The sequence below is a fragment of the Antedon bifida genome, chromosome 5 (assembly GCF_963402885.1).
Source record: "Antedon bifida chromosome 5, ecAntBifi1.1, whole genome shotgun sequence".
In the NCBI taxonomy this organism is placed as follows: domain Eukaryota; kingdom Metazoa; phylum Echinodermata; class Crinoidea; order Comatulida; family Antedonidae; genus Antedon; species Antedon bifida.
In genome coordinates this window covers 24,187,641-24,205,490 of record NC_136230.1, presented here as the reverse complement: position 1 = coordinate 24,205,490, position 17,850 = coordinate 24,187,641, and the positions used below count along the sequence as shown (strand labels likewise).

Sequence of the window (17,850 nt, the reverse complement as noted above, 5' to 3'; positions counted from 1 at the left end):
TTATGGTGTGTATTTATATTCAACCGTACATTGGTTGACTTTACTTTATTCTCTAAAACAAGTAATGATTATTATTAATAATAATATTTAACAGTACAGTAATCAATTGTTATGTTCTTTTGTTATTTATTTTATTATTCCTAGATATGGAATATTAAGTATATTTTGCCTAAACAGGACACTGTTTTTTGAGGGTTTTTTTTCGTGTGACTTGCCCCTCTTTTTTATGTTATTGGTCCACCAGTTGGTGTGAAGATTTTTTGTCTGAAACAAATTAATTAGGCTGGAAGTATGAACATATGAAACGCCTTTAGTGCCAAAATATTTATTTTTATAACCTAGATTAGTGTACCTCTGACACGGCATGCGACCATTCCGTTAGTAAAATCCTTTGAACACCACTCTGTATGTTAGAAATATGAGACTTCTTTGCATACCTTATGAGTCCTGGTTGATGGAAATTAAAAACAGGATCTACATGATTTCACCATTGAGGTTACCATGATTTAACTGAGTCGGTTGCATTATTTTTCTTCTAACATATTAAGGCAGAAATCATCACACAAATTATAAAAACAGGTTCATTTTGTAACATAATCTTATAGCTAAACCCCAAAATACAATTCTTTGTCTAGTTCACAAAGAGATTTGATTATATAAATACGATGAAACAATTTGAACCAATTCGGCTACTCGTTCGAGTTCTGAATTTCTTTTTGAATTTAGTGACGGAAAGCGGACTGTGACCGCACGTTTATGGCAAAGAACTTCTCCAAAACATTCTGTGCCTGGAATGGCAGTAACCTGCAAAATGAATAACATTTTCATTATTTATTATGAATGAACAATTATAATATATTTGATATCGCCATTGTTTAGGTAAAAGAGACTATCCGGATTTTGTCTTTAAAACAAGTTCATAACTTCGCGTTTACTGGATTATATCATACTTTCCTATTGAACAATTCGTGTCTGTCATCATTACGTAATATGATTGCATGAGTACCGTACCATACTATTTATTAATTAATCACCATTTATCATGCGTTTTAATAATTCACTATCAGTGATGTTATTGATATGATTTTACTTGAGACAACAAGCCACTTACGTTTTTAATACTGCTTTCAGGTTCCAGTTAAAAGGAATCATACATTCTCGTTTTTCTCTTAGAATCGCGTCGACCACAAGATTGGCTACTTCCTCTTTCTTCAGAATATCATCGCCATGTCTATAAAAAAAAAGGATTGAAATTAGTTCCATTTTGTTAAAGGCATTCAATATCGTTCCATTTGGTTGAAGGCAATGATGTTAGTTCCATTTTGTTGAAGAAGACAAAGTATTTTGTTGAAAGGGTTGATGTTAGTTCCATTTTGTTGAAATGAGTGATACTAGTTCCATTTTGTTGAAAGGATCGGTGTTTGTTCCATTTTGTTGAATGTTAGTTCTTTGTTGAAATGAGTGAGTTAGTTCTTTGTTGAAATGAGTGAGTTAGTTCCATTTTGTTGAAATGAGTGATGTTAGTTCCATTTTGTTGAAATAATCGATGTTTGTTCCATTTTGTTGAAATGATCAATGTTTGTTCAATTTTGTTTACTTTTTAGGTAAATGGAACATAACTAATTGTTGTCTACGATTTTAATATATTGATTGATGTTGACTATTATGTAGAGGACACTTTCCGTGAAATGTTTGGTTCCTACTAGAGAGACGCAACGTTAGGACGTAAGTGATTTGACCAATCACAAGCGATGGATTATTCGACCTGTCGTTTGGCATTGGTCAACTCGCGTTTGTGTACGACCTTGTGTTGCGTTTCTAGTGGAAACTAAGCTCTAGTTTTAACACTTCGGCCTGCTTACTTGATTGTAATACCGTGAATAAAACCGGTATCAATAAAGAAAGGACATATAAGAGTAGTTTTAACTCCGGTGTTCCCCGTACTTCGAAGTTCACAATCTAAACATTCCGTCAATCCGACAGCTGCGTACTTAGATGCGCAGTAATCCGTTAAACGTGGGATGGTTCCAAATTTTCCAGCCAATGATGAGACTGTTACTATGTGTCCATAATCGTCCTCCAACATGTCCGGAAGAAATGCTCTTATTGTCTATGAAATATTCAGAAAAAAAAATCATGTATTTTACATTTTGTTTCATTCATTTTAAATTAGTTTCAGTTTAAAATAAATATACAGTATTGAGCCGACGTCATCAACGCCTTCCTCACTTGAGCTTATGTGAATTATGTTTACAGCGAGCTTTAATTTGGGAGCTTTAAAGTGCTGGAAAATGGTTCCTCTGTATCATCTTCAATTTGTTTTAGTAGTAGGCCCTATTTTATTTCACATAAGCGCTTTTTTTTTTTGTAAAACGCTTAGAAACATTTGTGTTAGGCGCTACTTACGACGAATAAATATTACTGTTTCAGGTTAGATGCTCCTAAAAAACTACCTTGTACAGTAATGATTGAAGTGCCAAAAGTTTGGAAAGTTAAGATTCTGGCTTAGGATTTTTGAATTATGCTCAGGCCTGCGGAAAACCCGGTTATATTCAATTTACTGTAAAAAGTAAATACAAAACCTTCTTAACATAGCAATGCTATTATTTGCCTACGTGTCCGGTCGATCAGATAGACAAAGTGAAGTGTGATACGTTACAATCACATCGTGTCGCGTTGTTTCACACTGAAACATGGATTGTTCTTAAAATTTAAAAAGAAAACATATAAACTAATACTTACCCAAAAATGAGAAAGTGTATTTACTTCGAAGGTTCTTAGGATTTGCTCATCGGTTAGTTTGCAGATAGATTCCCCCGAGAAAACCCCAGCGTTGTTGATAAGTATATCAACTTTACCAACTTCACTCTTAACGACTTTAGCTGCGTCGTAAACTTGTTCTTTTCGTCGCACGTCCACCGTAACAGCATAAGCGTCACCGCCCATCTCTTTCACTTCACTTTCCGTTTTCTCATTGCCTTCCTTGTTGATATCCCAAAGCACAACCTTAGCTCCAAGTTTAGCAAAGTGTAGGGCGTAGAGACGGCCCATTCCTTGCCCGGCTCCAGTTATTAGTACGGTTTCACCGGCTACATTTTTGCGTTCTGAAGGCTTGAATAATCCGTAGATACCTTCGCACGTAGCAAAAATAACCCTAAGTACTGTCACTAAATACTGAAATAAAACAAACATAATTTAAGTATAAAAAGTAGACAACTATTTAAAAATTAGCACTCCTGAGCATATGTGCTAAAGGTTGCAAAGTCCTCTTGACACGTTGGCCAGTTTGCCCTGGTTGTTCGTTAGGCCTATTTTTATTATCGATTTTCTTATCGTTTTAAGCCTATAGATTCAGTAAAACTAACTAACAAGGAAACGCAAAGAATGGCGTGATTTATATCTTTATCAAACAGACATCTTGCAAACATAACTTTTGACCTCGCGTAAAAAAATATAGTGAATAGGAAATGAATCAGAATGAAAGTAAATATTGCAATATATTTGTAAATGTTATCAAATAAAGCAATAATTGCCGGGTATTGTGAAATAGCTGAGTGAGAAGAAGGACGACACCGCGGAGAGTGACAAAGTTGTTGCATGTGGTGTACTTTCTCCTCGGAAGCGTGTGGCAGTTTTGCTGAATGCATGTCATCTGCGCATCGTACGCGTACACTCTCCCATTATTAATTTGTGATGGCGCTAGTTACAATCCGTTATACTTGATTAACATTAATGAATGACGTAATGTATAAACAAGCATAAATATCTTTTTTAATTTAAGCACCGGACACTCGATTCGAGTTAAACAAAAAGTTTTTACACGAAATTATGCTGTAGTTGACGATGTACTTGTGGACGAAAGAGTATGGTACCCATAGGAAAATGGCCGGCCGCTACACGAGGCTTACTACTATTACTAGAAAAGACACATTGTTGTCTCAGTAGGCCCTAACTACAAAGCAAAATGACAAAATTTAATTAGATTATACTAAATTTGGTAAAATTACGTTATTTTTTTCTGTAATTGAAAACGTAATAAAATATAATCTACATAAACTATAATTATTATTTTATCATACTATAGTCTCAAAATACCATACAAATTAACACGCCCTCAGCAGTCGAAATACTTTTTTTGTGTTAGCGCCCTCAATAGTATCGACGACGAAGATATCGTCGAAGACGCGAAAGAAAAAGATATATATTTCAGTATTTTTTCATCTGTTGTTTACGTGTAATTTCTGCAATTAATTACTTTGGTTGAACAACACAATCCAAGATGCCTGAAAGTAAATATCATTTGATACAACTTCTATTAATTTCTGAGATTTTTGCAAAAGAAATACTTGTAAAAAATGATGTATAATAAATAGGTTAGCTAGGCCTAGTTTAGGTGACCGTGTCACTGTGTAGTGTGGCCTAGCTAGCCTAGGCCAAATCTTTACGATGAAGGCTAGCTGCTAAGTCTTGGAAGGCTAATTACTAGGCCTAGCCTCTATAGGATGCCAAGCTAGTTTATCCCCCTAGATGGCCTTGTTACAGTACAGGCGTATGTAGACCAGACCTACCAAGTTAGTGATGTGATATTATAAATATAGGCCTATAAATGATAATACTTAATTACTAGGGCCAGGCATAGGCCTAGTCTGATTTTAGCTTCTTTTTTTTTACAATTTAATTTATTAAAAAAGACCAGAGTCTGGAACTAAGCCTAGGTCTAAAAAATCAACCTTAGCCTAGGCCTGTATTTATTATAATTTATCATTAGCAATTAATATTATTTAGCTAGTAGTGTGGTTTCATTTTACATGATGTACATCGATTTGGTCTTCTTAATTTTTGCAGTTAATATTTATTTAATAATGTTTTTTTTTCTTTTCATTTAGAAGGCGAGGAACCGTTTTCAAACCCATTGCCTCCGATGATGGATCGGAGGATGATGGAGGAGACTGACCAAGGGTAATAAGAACCTTTAATAAAATGAAAACATTAGAACATTATGAACACACTAGTTTGATGTGCCCAAATATGGTATTGATATGAAATCATCATGTTCATATGGGCACATCACATAAAGTTTGATAGTGTAGAAATGCTTAACAGTATGTTTGCAGACATGTTTGATCCAAAAGATGAATGGTTTAAAAATGTAAAGCAAAAGAGGCTTCGTGCATTAAGTGCAATATAAGATTAACATATTATTATTCTTTTAAAATTGATAACATATTTTCCTGTTGTAAAAGTCAACCTGACAACAATAACAACAATCAATAGGTGTTTTTTTACGATCATCTATTTACCATAATATTTACTGTATCCTGTTTTAAAATTTTTCAGTGGATCTCAGATGACAAATGATGATTTCCGTCGTCTGCTGATGACTCCTCGTGCTACACCTGGTGAAGCGCCACCATCGTCAATGTCATCTTCGTCTTCAAAATCGCGAGAACACAAAACAAGGTTTGCTATTACTTTCTGTTTAATACAGGAGTTGCCATAGGCACAGTCATTTGTGCGTATAGTTTTTTTGCTATCGGCACAGTTGACCATTTAATCAAGTATCTTATCAACATGGTTGGCACACCCTCTGTGCCCATACACATGGTCGACTATAGTGAACTATAATCACATAGTTGACACTGCCTTGTCTGAATACCCACATAAAAGGAGATTCAAACAAAGCACTTCAATTTAAAATGAAGTTGTAGGCTCATAGTCAATCGTATGTATCTAGAGTTGTCGATTGGGTTGGACCACTGTTACAAATTGTAATATAATATTAACATTTGTTAAGCGCACATATCCACCAAAGTGCTAAAGACGCTTAACTAGTTTGGATGAGGGATTGGAAAAATTATAAGCTTGAAGACCACATAAATATTACTCATACAGTATAGGAAAATAAGATCAAGGTAAAGCAAAGGTAAAAGGGATATATCTAGTCATTCACAAATCAGCTTGACTTAAATTTAAAACGTATTTTTTTAATCATAGTGTCCCCAGGGAATATAACGAAGATGATGATCCTCGAGCAAAGCGAAGGAAAAGAAAAATGTAAGTATCAAAATCTTATACCTTCTATTTTGCTTGTTGTTGTTTGCTTTTTGTTTTATTTTCTAATATTAGAAATAAATATAATAAATCATTTCTTTATTTTACTACTAGAATAACATTACATTTGTTTATTATTTGATTTTCATTTATTTATTTTTCAGATTCTATGCTAAGTTGAAGAAGCAGGAAGCTGAGAGAGAAGCTGAACTTGCTAAAAGATATAGGGATAGGGTATGTTATGTAAAATATAACTAAGTACAGTACATCCACATAAATAACAACAGCCTTTTTACGGCAGAGGAAAGAAAAACAAGAATTGTGAAATAATCATTTTTTTATGTGGTACCCTAAAAGAATTATTTTTTTCCTATTGAAAAATATAGCAAATTTGATTATCATTTGAAATAATATAGTTGGCTCACTGTTTTTGACTTTTTACATTTTTTTGGTAGGCTCGTGAACGACGTGAAGGAAAGACAGATTATGAAGAGACAGAGATGGTTAGTACAACAGCAAACTACAGAGCTGTTGCCCCAGATGTTCAGTCGTAAGTAATCTGTTTTTATATTATCGTTTCTATTTCCATTAAAGTTTTAGCGAAGCAAACACTTTAGATGAGTTACTTGTAATAAGACTTTGTTTATGGTTATCCTTGGCAATTTGCCTAAATATATAAACAAAACAAGTTGCTGCACGGTTAACTGGTCACTGTAACGTACAATAAAAAGTCTTCTTGGATAAGGACTTTTGAAAGAGTAGTGTTGCAATCCACATTTATTTATCACTGTTAAAATTTATGGATTTAATGATTATTTGTGAATATATTTTTTTATGAAAATCTACCAAAATTATTACTAATTGATTTGTGGTTGCATTCATTTTTTAGTGGGGATACTGCCGCTAATCGTCGTAAACAATTGATTGAAGAGAGTAAATATCTTGGAGGTGACATGGAGCATACTCATTTGGTGAAAGGTCTTGATTATGCCCTCTTACAAAAGGTATATGTATACTACTTACTGAAAGAGAATAAATTATTAATATAAAGCCAGAAACAATTCAGCAATACATTATAAAATAGTTTATCCATCCTTTAATTGGCGAGTTTCTCGCTGTTGGATGAAATTAAAAAAAAAACACTGGAATTTTACATGACTAGTCTTCTCTTAACACTCTGTTCTAAAGATCATACATGTCAGTTAATTTTCATATAGGCACGGGAACAGGAGGGCATTTGACCACCAAAAATAAATTATGGGAGGTCAAATTTTTGACAGATGAAATCTATGCTCTGAAACAACTCACCTATCAAAAGTCCATTTCTTTTTTGACGTGTTTATATGGATTGTTAATGTCATAATTGTATTCATTTTTCAATGAAACCGTATTATGGGCCATCTTATACATTGAATGACTTTTATTTGGTCAATCAAAATGCATATACTTACTTGATAGTAGTGGGAAAAAGTTATGCCTTACCTTTACCTCAATTTGATCTAGGCCTAATCTTTTCTTGAAACTATTCATAGAGCAGGGCCGTAGCCAGCATTAGGTGGCATTCGCTTTGTGTGGAATTTTCACCACCCATCCCAATTCCCCAGCACAGATTGTCATGTTTTATATCAATAATTATATTTAAAGCATCTTTGCCTCATCTGTTTTTAACCTCTTACTACGGCTATGTAGAGGGAGCTGTTACCACATAGTCGAGGAGAGAATTCCAGACATTTTGAGAGAAGAAGTCCTTTCAAATGTTCTTTTTTTCTTCTAAGGTTCGAGCTGAGATAACTCACAAAGAGAAGGAAGAAGAAGAGGTGATGGAAGAGAGTTTCAAGAATGCAATCAAAGAAGAAACAAAGTAAGTTATTAATAAAATAGTATGTTCAGACTCTTGGCGTTATTAAGTCCCATCATCACTGATCGGTCATGTCCCTATTGGTCAGCGTAAAAAAAAAATAATTTATTCATTATGAAGTAGCATTTGTTGATTCAATCTCTACTTGCGTTACTAAAATACAGATTCAAGTTGGTAGATTCATGTTCTAATTCCGATAAAAAATGCATATATATATTGAACTACATGTTTATAGTGATATATTTTGCTTGTATTAGAGAGCCTGTTAAAGAAGTCAAGAAACCGGTAGTTGAAGATGAGCATATTTCCTTCAAGACAAGAGTGGGTGAGTAATCAATTGTACATACACATTTTCCCTAAATAATTAATATACCTAACCCACTACGTCAAACTGTCATATAGGATACCATTAAAAGTTAGTCATAACATTAGTTTAATTTGTCTACTACTTGGTAAGTTATCTTACAATATATTAGAATTTCTTTCTTTAGTTGTTATGTATGATCAATGAATTTCCATAGTAGTATGGCAGGCGTCTGTCACAAACAACAATGTAAAATAGATATTTATCACAGAGGTTGTGTTTTATCCCATTTAGCAGCATGGATCTCCAGTTTTTAGAGGGATTGTTTGCCAACTGAGGCCAGTGTGAATTTGCTATTCCAAAATTATCCCAAGTCAATACATCCTTAAATCTTAATATAGTAATTTAAAAGAAAGGATCATAGTCCAAAAAAGTGTCTTGTTTGAACGGAGAAGCAAACAATAGAGGTCTAGCGAAAGTTTCAACTAATGTAATGATTTATTTATATTTTACAGGAAAGAATGTGTACCGTACATTATTCAAGAAACGTCCACCAGAGCGTAATGAGTTGTTTTTGCCAGGCCGTATGGCGTACAAGGTAGAACTAGATGACGATTACGCTGAAAGCGATATTCCTACTACTGTGATACGTAGCAAAGCAGACTGTCCTACAATGGAGGTAAGCTTAACTTAATAAACTGAATTTGAAGAAAGCATATTAGGTGCATTTAAACACCTTAATTTGAACAAAGCTCATTAAATATGACCCTTGCAGCTCTAGTAATTACTGTATATTACCAAGTATAATCCCACGCTTTTTTTTTTATTACCATTGTTTTTCTCTTTTTAGTCGCATACTACACTGACGGCAAATGATATTGTAATTAACAAGCTGACTCAGATTCTGTCGTATTTACGTCAAGGACAAAGAGGAAGAAAGTTGAAGAAGAAAGAAAAAGGTTAGAAAATCAATAATGTTTTAAAAATGTTAAGTAATATGTGTAATGTTTTCCCTGAGTCTTTACTTGACGAAGCCCTGAACTATTAAGAATATGATTACAAGTGCAAATATATGTTACTATAACGTTCTGGAGAACTAATCGTCGCATATCCTAAACTAAATACTAACATTCATTATTGTTTATAATAGGAAAACTGAAAGAAGAAATGAAGGAAAAATTACCTGGCCATGATGATAAGTAAGTAAAAAAAACATTTGTTTTGTAAATACGGCTTTACCATGTTGAAACACCGGTTCTCATCAGATCACCAACGTTGGGCCTGGTTAGAGCTTGGATGGGAGACCATCTGGGAATATTGAGTGCTGTATATGGAGCTGGGGTCCCGTTACGTATTTGAAATCAGCATTGCTGACTCTTATGGCAGCCCTTGCATCTAGTATCTGCCTCAGACGTATTGGCTCATGCCTTTCCTCTGGTCAAGGTGGACACTGGATGAGGCGGTAATTATCACTGTTGGTTTCGATGGAATAAAATAAATAAAACATTATGCTCTCCATATTGTTATTCTTTATTACCATTAAACAAACAACACAAGTAAAAATTGAATAGATTTTCAGATTTATTAATTCCATATAAGCATACAATATAAAATGTATTAAATAAATATCTTATTTTTTATTGGTATTATAACGTTATTGAAAATATTATTGTTTTTTACCTTGTTCTATCGTATTTGCCATTAATTTTTAGAAGGAATCGCGCATAAATTAACTTTTATAAGAATAGCATTTGTGACATCACTAAGAATTAACCTTTGTTTAATTATTAATTTAAATAATTCCCTTAAAGTATATGTCATAATAATATTCAGATTTTATAAGGTTTGTAAAAGTAATTTTATTGTTATTGCTTTTAGCATTTTCAATGATGTGGGTGACTATGCACCACCGTCGTTTGTAAAACCAAAATCTAAAGAAGAGAGGCGAGAAAAGAGCAGCAAGATGCGTGATCGTGGCGGGCGTAGCGATGACCGTGATCACAAACATAGAAGTTACTTTGAGAAACCTCAAGATAGAGGAGAGGTAAGTTTAAAGAATAGTAAAGTGAAAGAAAAATTATGTATCAGTGAAAAATGTTTGTAAAAAGAGTGACCAGTTATGTACTAATACCTCTATGTATTCTTAATACCTCTATGTATTCTTAATACCTCTATGTTTTCTTAATCCCTCTATGTATTCTTAATCCCTCTATGTATTCTTAATGCCTCTATGTATTCTTAATACCTCTATGTATTCTTAATGCCTCTATGTTTCTTAATGCATCTTTGTTTTCTTAATGCATCTATGTTTTCTTAATGCCTCTATGTATTCTTAATGCCTCTATGTTTTCTTAATCCCTCTATGTATTCTTAATGCCTCTATGTATTCGTAATGCCTCTATGTTTTCTTAATCCCTCTATGTATTCTTAATGCCTCTATGTATTCTTAATGCCTCTATGTATTCTTAATGCCTCTATGTTTTCTTTATGCCTCTATGTTTTCTTAATCCCTCTATGTATTCTTAATGCCTCTATGTTTTCTTAATCCCTCTATGTATTCTTAATGCCTCTATGTTTCTTAATGCATCTTTGTTTTCTTAATCCCTCTATGTATTCTTAATGCCTCTATGTTTTCTTAATCCCTCTATGTATTCTTAATGCCTCTATGTTTCTTAATGCATCTTTGTTTTCTTAATCCCTCTATGTATTCTTAATGCCTCTATGTTTTCTTAATCCCTCTATGTATTCTTAATGCCTCTATGTATTCTTAATGCCTCTATGTATTCTTAATGCCTCTATGTTTTCTTAATGCATCTTTGTTTTCTTAATCCCTCTATGTTTTCTTAATCCCTCTATGTTTTCTTAATGCCTCTATGTTTTCCTAATCCCTCTATGTATTCTTAATGCCTCTATGTTTTCTTAATCCCTCTATGTTTTCTTAATGCTTCTATGTTTTCTTAATGCCTCTATGTTTTCTTAATGCATCTATGTTTTCTTAATCCCTCTAAGTATTCTTAATCCCTCTATGTATTCTTAATGCCTCTATGTTTTCCTAATCCCTCTATGTTTTCTTTATGCCTCTATGTTTTCTTAATCCCTCTATGTTTTCTTAATGCCTCTATGTTTTCTTAATACATCTATGTTTTCTTAATGCCTCTATGTTTTCTTAATCCCTCTATGTGTTCTTAATGCCTCTATGTTTTCCTAATCCCTCTATGTATTCTTAATGCCTCTATGTTTTCTAAATCCCTCTATGTATTCTTAATGCCTCTATGTTTTCTTAATACATCTATGTTTTCTTAATACATCTATGTATTCTTAATGCCTCTATGTATTCTTAATGCCTCTATGTTTTCTTAATGCCTCTATGTATTCCTAATGCCTCTATGTATTCTTAATCCCTCTATGTTTTCTTAATCCCTCTATGTTTTCTTAATCCCTCTATGTTTTCTTAATGCATCTATGTTTTCTAATGTCTATGTTTTCTTTTAACAAGGGAATGCAGGAATCAAGATCGTCATCCTCATCAGCAGGAGGAAAAGATCTTGTCCAAAATATCATTAAAAAGTATGGATCTTCTAAGGTATGTAATTTACATTTACTCTATACCAAGTGGAGTTAAAAAAATGTATTTACTGTAGTTTAACAACACATCTAAAGATACACAACACCATAATTACTAATTTCGATTTATTCTTCTCAATTTTTAGAATGGAAATGTTTCAACTATTCCTTGTACATTAATTATACAAAATTGGTTTGAAATGACATAATTTTCTTTTTTTTTGTAGCAATCTTCTGAACCTGATGGTAGATTTGCTGGAACATTTACTACAGTTGATAAGAAATATCCTTTTGTTATTTATGATCTTATTTCAATTTTGGCCATCCAGTACAATAATATATAACAACTAATACATACAGATATATAATACCGTAATAATTATTTTAAGTTGAATCTCATCATCCTTTAAATGCCCACAGAAAACTGAAAAATATTGATTGTCCCAGGGTGGTATTAGGAGACTTTATTGTACAAAAAAAAATCACTTTTATCAAATCTTTAACTCGTTATATACATCAGATAGACATGAAGAAAAACGATCGTAAGTATTTTATTCCAATATTATAGCATATTATTTTATACTAGGTACACTATACTGTTACTGTTCATTTGAGGCTTAGGGAGCGGAGTTGCACAAATACAAATTTGCATAAAAAAGTTATATTGTATTTTCTCTAATTAAGGCGAGGCAAACATAGAGGGAGTAAATCTGAAGACCCTGGTGGAAGTTACGCCGAATGCTATCCTGGGTAAGTATACACGATTTGGTCTTCGCAATTTGCAAACATTGTTATTAGTCTTGACAACATAAAGATGGAGATGCATGGGACTCTAAGAGTGCACACTTCCGCTTAGGTATATACAAATTTAATGACGTGTTCCCATACAGCTATGAAACCATCCTTTAAAATCTTATGAACATTGGGCAATAACTTTTTGAGTTTTGAGCTCTGTCTACACTATGAAACTAGTTTCACAAAAAAAGTGTGATGTGCCCAAATATTGTAGTGATATGTGAAATGATATTATCATGTCCATTTATGGGCACATCACATTTTTTGTCAGTTTGATAGTGTAGACAGAGCTTAACAAATGTAGAAAGAAACAAGCACACACACGATCCTAACAAATGAAATAACATAAAATACAAAACAAACATCATTTCACATTTAACGAGATATTGATTATTCATAAGATGTTAGTCTAGTTGTGCTAACCTATTATTCAAATAATGTATCATTTTCTTTGTATAGATTGATGGAAAGCATCGATGCATGTGACGACTCAGATGATGAAGCTGACTACAGTAAAATGGATTTGGTAAGATTATCATAATTATAAATGCGAACATACAAGATATATTTGTTTTTGTTTTCTTTAGCCATGTTTGAAATACTGTATATGCAATACATGTAAAATATTGTACACAATACATTTATTACATGTAAAATATTGTACATACAATTCTGTATATACTGTACACGTATTACATGTAAAATGCTGTACACGTATTACATGTAAAATGCTGTACACGTATTACATGTAAAATGCTGTACACATATTACATGTAAAATGCTGTACACGTATTACATGTAAAATGCTGTACACGTATTACATGTAAAATGCTGTACACGTATTACATGTAAAATGCTGTACACGTATTACATGTAAAATGCTGTACACGTATTACATGTAAAATGCTGTACACGTATTACATGTAAAATGCTGTACACATATTACATGTAAAATGCTGTACACGTATTACATTATAGTGGTTTTTAACACATTGTATTATATACAAACATTAACCTTAGAACAGTCCGGTTTCTCCAAAACTAATTTCTGTTTACATATTGTTGATTTCAGGGTAACAAGAAAGGCCCCCTAAGTCGCTGGGATTTTGAAACACAGGACGATTACAGTAGCTACATGAACAACAAAGAAGCTATGCCAAAGTAAGATATTATTAAACAATAAAATAGTATCAATGCTTTTTCTTTTATTTAAAACAATAGAAAATTGCATTCCGGTTTCAACTGTTAATGAAATAGCATTTTGAACATATTTAGATACCATCAGAAAAACTTATCTATGTGCAGTGTAACCTTGTAGGCATTTTCAAAATAACACCCAACATGATGCTATCCTGCTAGTTACATAATTCATTTTGGTGTACTCTACTTGTATATTTTAAGATGAGTGTGGTATGGCTTCTCTCCCCTCCCCCCTCCCTGTCATGCATGCATTGATTCTGTCATAAAACAATTATTGGTATAATTTTTCAGGGCTGCATTCCAGTTTGGTTTAAAGATGTCTGAGGGACGTAAAACTCGTAGAGTTGGAGGTCAGAAGAATGAAAAGGCAGAACTGGACAAGGAATGGAACAAGATTCAACAGGTAATAAACAAAATAAATCTGGTCTTATAATATGGCATAATGGTAAGGGATTGGATTAACAGTTGGCATGGGTTCAAGTCCGCCATATTGATTGGATGCCTTGCTCTTATTGCCTCGTCCTTCGTGGGACGTAAAGACATTTGGTTTTGTGTACATATATTGAATGTTAAAGAACTTGGTACACTATTCGAAAAAAGTTTTTAAAAAGATTTTCTCCCTGTGTGTTGATCTTGGTAGGCGCTGCACTGATTGCCATGGGTCTGTAGAATGTCCTCAGTTTCCAGTTAAGCTTGAGGACGATTATAATTAATTAATGAAACTATAAAAAGGTGTAATTCGATTAACAAAAATGTTAATATTTCTTGTAGATTATTGCCAAAAGAAAGGCTACAGGAACAGGTGATGGGTAAGTATTTAAATTTTTCTTCATATTTCACATGTGCTTATCAATGCTAGCTAATTCACACTATAATTCCTTTGACACTTTTTAATTCACGGCATCTTATTAGTTTAATAGCCTAGGTATATTTTTATCCTGCGTTTAAAACAAAGGGATCTATAGTTGTGCAACAATGTACAATATGTTGTACGTTTGCAATGGCGGGTGGTAAAATACCTGGATTCAATGTGCAAGTATGCTTTGAAAATATTTATAAATATATATGTAATTTTTTAATGCAGCCCTTCATATGTGCTTGCCTCTTCACGGTGAAATAACAATAAGCTATGATCACCTTGTCTGAAAATGTTCATATTAACAATTATTTCAGTCCTTTATTTAATATAAGAGTTTACCTAATGTTAAAAGATAGCAATACAGTACAGTTTCATGATGTTCAGTGAAGCAGAAAAAGCATTGTGAAATAATCCTTGCAATTGTGCTTATACCTAATGTTAAAAGATAGCTAAGCAAAATACAGTACTACTTTTTCCTGATGTTTATTGAAGCAGAAAAAGCATTGTGAAATAATCCTGTTGCTATAGGGCTTTTACATATTAAAAGATAGCAATACAATACATTCATGATGTTCAGTGAAGCAGAACAAATGTTGTGAAATAATCCTTGAGCTGTTGCGCTTTTACCTAATGTTAAAAGATAGCTAAGGGGATACAGTACTACTTTTTCTTGATGTTTGGTGAAGCAGAACAAACATTGAGAAGTAATCATTCAATCTTGTTTTTCTTTAAAGGAGTGGCGGTAACTACAAGAAGTCTAAGGGATACTAAACTGAAGCAATCTTTGATAAGATTCATTTTGGAACTCACAATTATGTAATTAATTAATATGCATGCAGATTACTGTTTACTTGAAAATAATATTGTTGTCATTTAAGAGATTGGTGAACACTTTATCATATACAGTAATTGATTATTACATCTTTTATGGTTGGGAAGTATTATTCATGGTATCTTTAGGTGAAAGTGAAGTAATTTATTAAATATAAGTTATATAAAACTCTGTCTACACTATCAAACTTTATGTGAAAAAAAAAATTTGATGTGCCCATATATGGTAGTGATATGCTTAAATATGGTAGTGATATGATATCATCATGTCCATGGGCACATCACATTTGTTTTTAGTCGCGTGGACGCGACTCTATAGTTCACTATGTCGGTCTGTCTGTCGGTCCGGTATCACTATGCGTTTTAGCACGCGACTTAATGCTGTTGGCCTTGTTCACATAAAGTTTGATAGTGTAGACAGAGCTTTATATTTATAGCATTTCTTTTAAGAAGGCCCTTATAATGATAATATAACTAATAAAATTCTTGTTTAAAACAGACAAACGCCAACTCAAGTACATTATTATTTTTTATTATTACCAAATTATTTTTCAAGAAATCCATTAAGCAAGAATTAATATTTTTGTTGGGTTTATTGCGTTATCATCATCTTATAGACGTATAGTGACCATTTATAAACAAAAATAAAAGAATCGAATTTGGCCAATTTTCGAAAAAAATCCCTGTACTTATAGTACAGGGAATTTTTCGAAGGCCAAAATATTCACTTTTCAAAATACTATTATTATGCAATAATATTGCTATATATGTGCATATATTGCGTTATCATCATCTTATAGATGTATAGTGACCATTTATATACAAAAATAAAAAGGTCGAAATTTGGTTAATTTTCGAAAAAATCCCTGTACTATAGTACAGAGATTTTTCGAAAAATGCATTTTTCAAAATACTATTATTATGCAATAATATTGCTATATATGTGCATATATTGCGTTATCATCATCTTATAGATGTATAGTAACCATTTATATCCAAAAATAAAAGGGTCGAATTTGGCGAGACGTATAGTAACCATTTATATCCAAAAATAAAAGGGTCGAAATTTGGTAAATTTTCGAAAAACTTTTATTATGCAATAATATTGCTATATATATGTGCATATATTGCGTTATCATCATCTTATAGACGTGTAGTGACCATTTATACACGAAAATTAAAGGGTCGAATTGGGCGATTCTTCCCCTGTATCCCTGGCCAAAATATTCACTTTTCAAAAATAATATTGCTATATATGTGCATATTCATTGGACACTCCCTATTCAGTGGACACCCCCTATTCATTGGACACTCCCTATTCAGTGGACACCCCTTATTCAGTGGACACCCCCTATTCATTGGACACCTCCTATTCATTGGACACTACCTATTCAGTGGACACACCCCTATTCAGTGGACACCCCCTATTCAGTGGACACTCCCTATTCAGTGGACACCCCCTGTTCAGTAGACACCCCCAATTCATTGGGCGCCTCTATTCATTGGACGCCCCCTAAGCCCACTATTCATTGGACACTCCCTATTCAGTGGACACTTCCTATACAGTGGACACTCCCTATACAGTGGACACTCCCTATTCATTGGACACCCCCTATTCAGTGGACACTTCCTATTCAGTGGACACTCCCTATACAGTGGACACTCCCTATTCAGTGGACACTCCCTATACAGTGAACACTCCCTATACAGTGGACACTCCCTATTCAGTGGACACTCCCTATTCAGTGGACACCCCCTATTCAGTGGACATTCCCTATACAGTGGACACTCCCGATACAGTGGACACCCCCTATTCAGTGGACACTCCCTATTCAGTGGACACCCCTTATTCAGTGGACACCCCCTATTCATTGGACACCTCCTATTCATTGGACACTACCTATTCAGTGGACACACCCCTATTCAGTGGACACCCCCTATTCAGTGGACACTCCCTATTCAGTGGACACCCCCTGTTCAGTAGACACCCCCAATTCATTGGGCGCCTCTATTCATTGGGCGCCCCCTAAGCCCACTATTCATTGGACACTCCCTATTCAGTGGACACTTCCTATACAGTGGACACTCCCTATACAGTGGACACTCCCTATTCATTGGACACCCCCTATTCAGTGGACACTTCCTATTCAGTGGACACTCCCTATACAGTGGACACTCCCTATTCAGTGGACACTCCCTATACAGTGAACACTCCCTATACAGTGGACACTCCCTATTCAGTGGACACTCCCTATTCAGTGGACACCCCCTATTCAGTGGACATTCCCTATACAGTGGACACTCCCGATACAGTGGACACCCCCTATTCAGTGGACACTCCCTATTCAGTGGACACCCCCTATTCAGTGGACACCCCCTATTCAGTGG

General features: G+C 33.8%; 2 protein-coding genes across 2 annotated transcripts; one reads left to right on the top strand and one right to left on the bottom strand.

Moving 5' to 3' along the window:
- Nucleotides 1-50: 50 nt before the first annotated feature.
- On the bottom strand, nucleotides 51-3,405 carry LOC144843207 (estradiol 17-beta-dehydrogenase 11-like). Its single transcript, XM_078699986.1, has 4 exons — nucleotides 2,743-3,405; nucleotides 1,863-2,110; nucleotides 1,112-1,231; nucleotides 51-804 (listed from the first exon to the last, which is right to left on the bottom strand). Exons 1-4 carry the CDS (start codon nucleotides 3,190-3,192, stop codon nucleotides 723-725), a joined length of 900 nt encoding a protein of 299 aa, XP_078556112.1. The 5' UTR covers nucleotides 3,193-3,405; the 3' UTR covers nucleotides 51-722.
- Nucleotides 3,406-4,159: 754 nt separating this feature from the next.
- LOC144843685 (protein Red-like) lies at nucleotides 4,160-15,967 on the top strand. The gene is made up of 22 exons (XM_078700573.1): nucleotides 4,160-4,289; nucleotides 4,887-4,959; nucleotides 5,338-5,460; nucleotides 5,995-6,054; nucleotides 6,216-6,285; nucleotides 6,507-6,601; nucleotides 6,941-7,055; nucleotides 7,827-7,912; nucleotides 8,167-8,234; nucleotides 8,729-8,892; nucleotides 9,064-9,172; nucleotides 9,364-9,412; nucleotides 10,092-10,257; nucleotides 11,710-11,796; nucleotides 12,005-12,062; nucleotides 12,295-12,319; nucleotides 12,462-12,527; nucleotides 13,032-13,098; nucleotides 13,645-13,733; nucleotides 14,064-14,175; nucleotides 14,544-14,581; nucleotides 15,366-15,967. The coding sequence occupies exons 1-22, from the start codon at nucleotides 4,280-4,282 to the stop codon at nucleotides 15,400-15,402; spliced, it is 1,767 nt and encodes a 588-aa protein (XP_078556699.1). The 5' UTR covers nucleotides 4,160-4,279; the 3' UTR covers nucleotides 15,403-15,967.
- Nucleotides 15,968-17,850: the final 1,883 nt, after the last annotated feature.

Excerpts from the sequence above, each read along its gene's own strand:
- LOC144843207 (XM_078699986.1), bottom strand. The coding sequence starts at position 3,192 with ATGTTTGTTTTATTTCAGTATTTAGTGACAGTACTTAGGGTTATTTTT. Across the intron at positions 2,111-2,742 it reads ATACACTTTCTCATTTTTGG|ACAATAAGAGCATTTCTTCC; the intron begins GTAAGTATTAGT and ends AATATTTCATAG. Across the intron at positions 805-1,111 it reads CTGAAAGCAGTATTAAAAAC|GTTACTGCCATTCCAGGCAC; the intron begins GTAAGTGGCTTG and ends TTCATTTTGCAG.
- LOC144843685 (XM_078700573.1), top strand. Across the intron at positions 4,960-5,337 it reads ATGGAGGAGACTGACCAAGG|TGGATCTCAGATGACAAATG; the intron begins GTAATAAGAACC and ends AAAATTTTTCAG. Across the intron at positions 7,056-7,826 it reads ATTATGCCCTCTTACAAAAG|GTTCGAGCTGAGATAACTCA; the intron begins GTATATGTATAC and ends TTTTCTTCTAAG.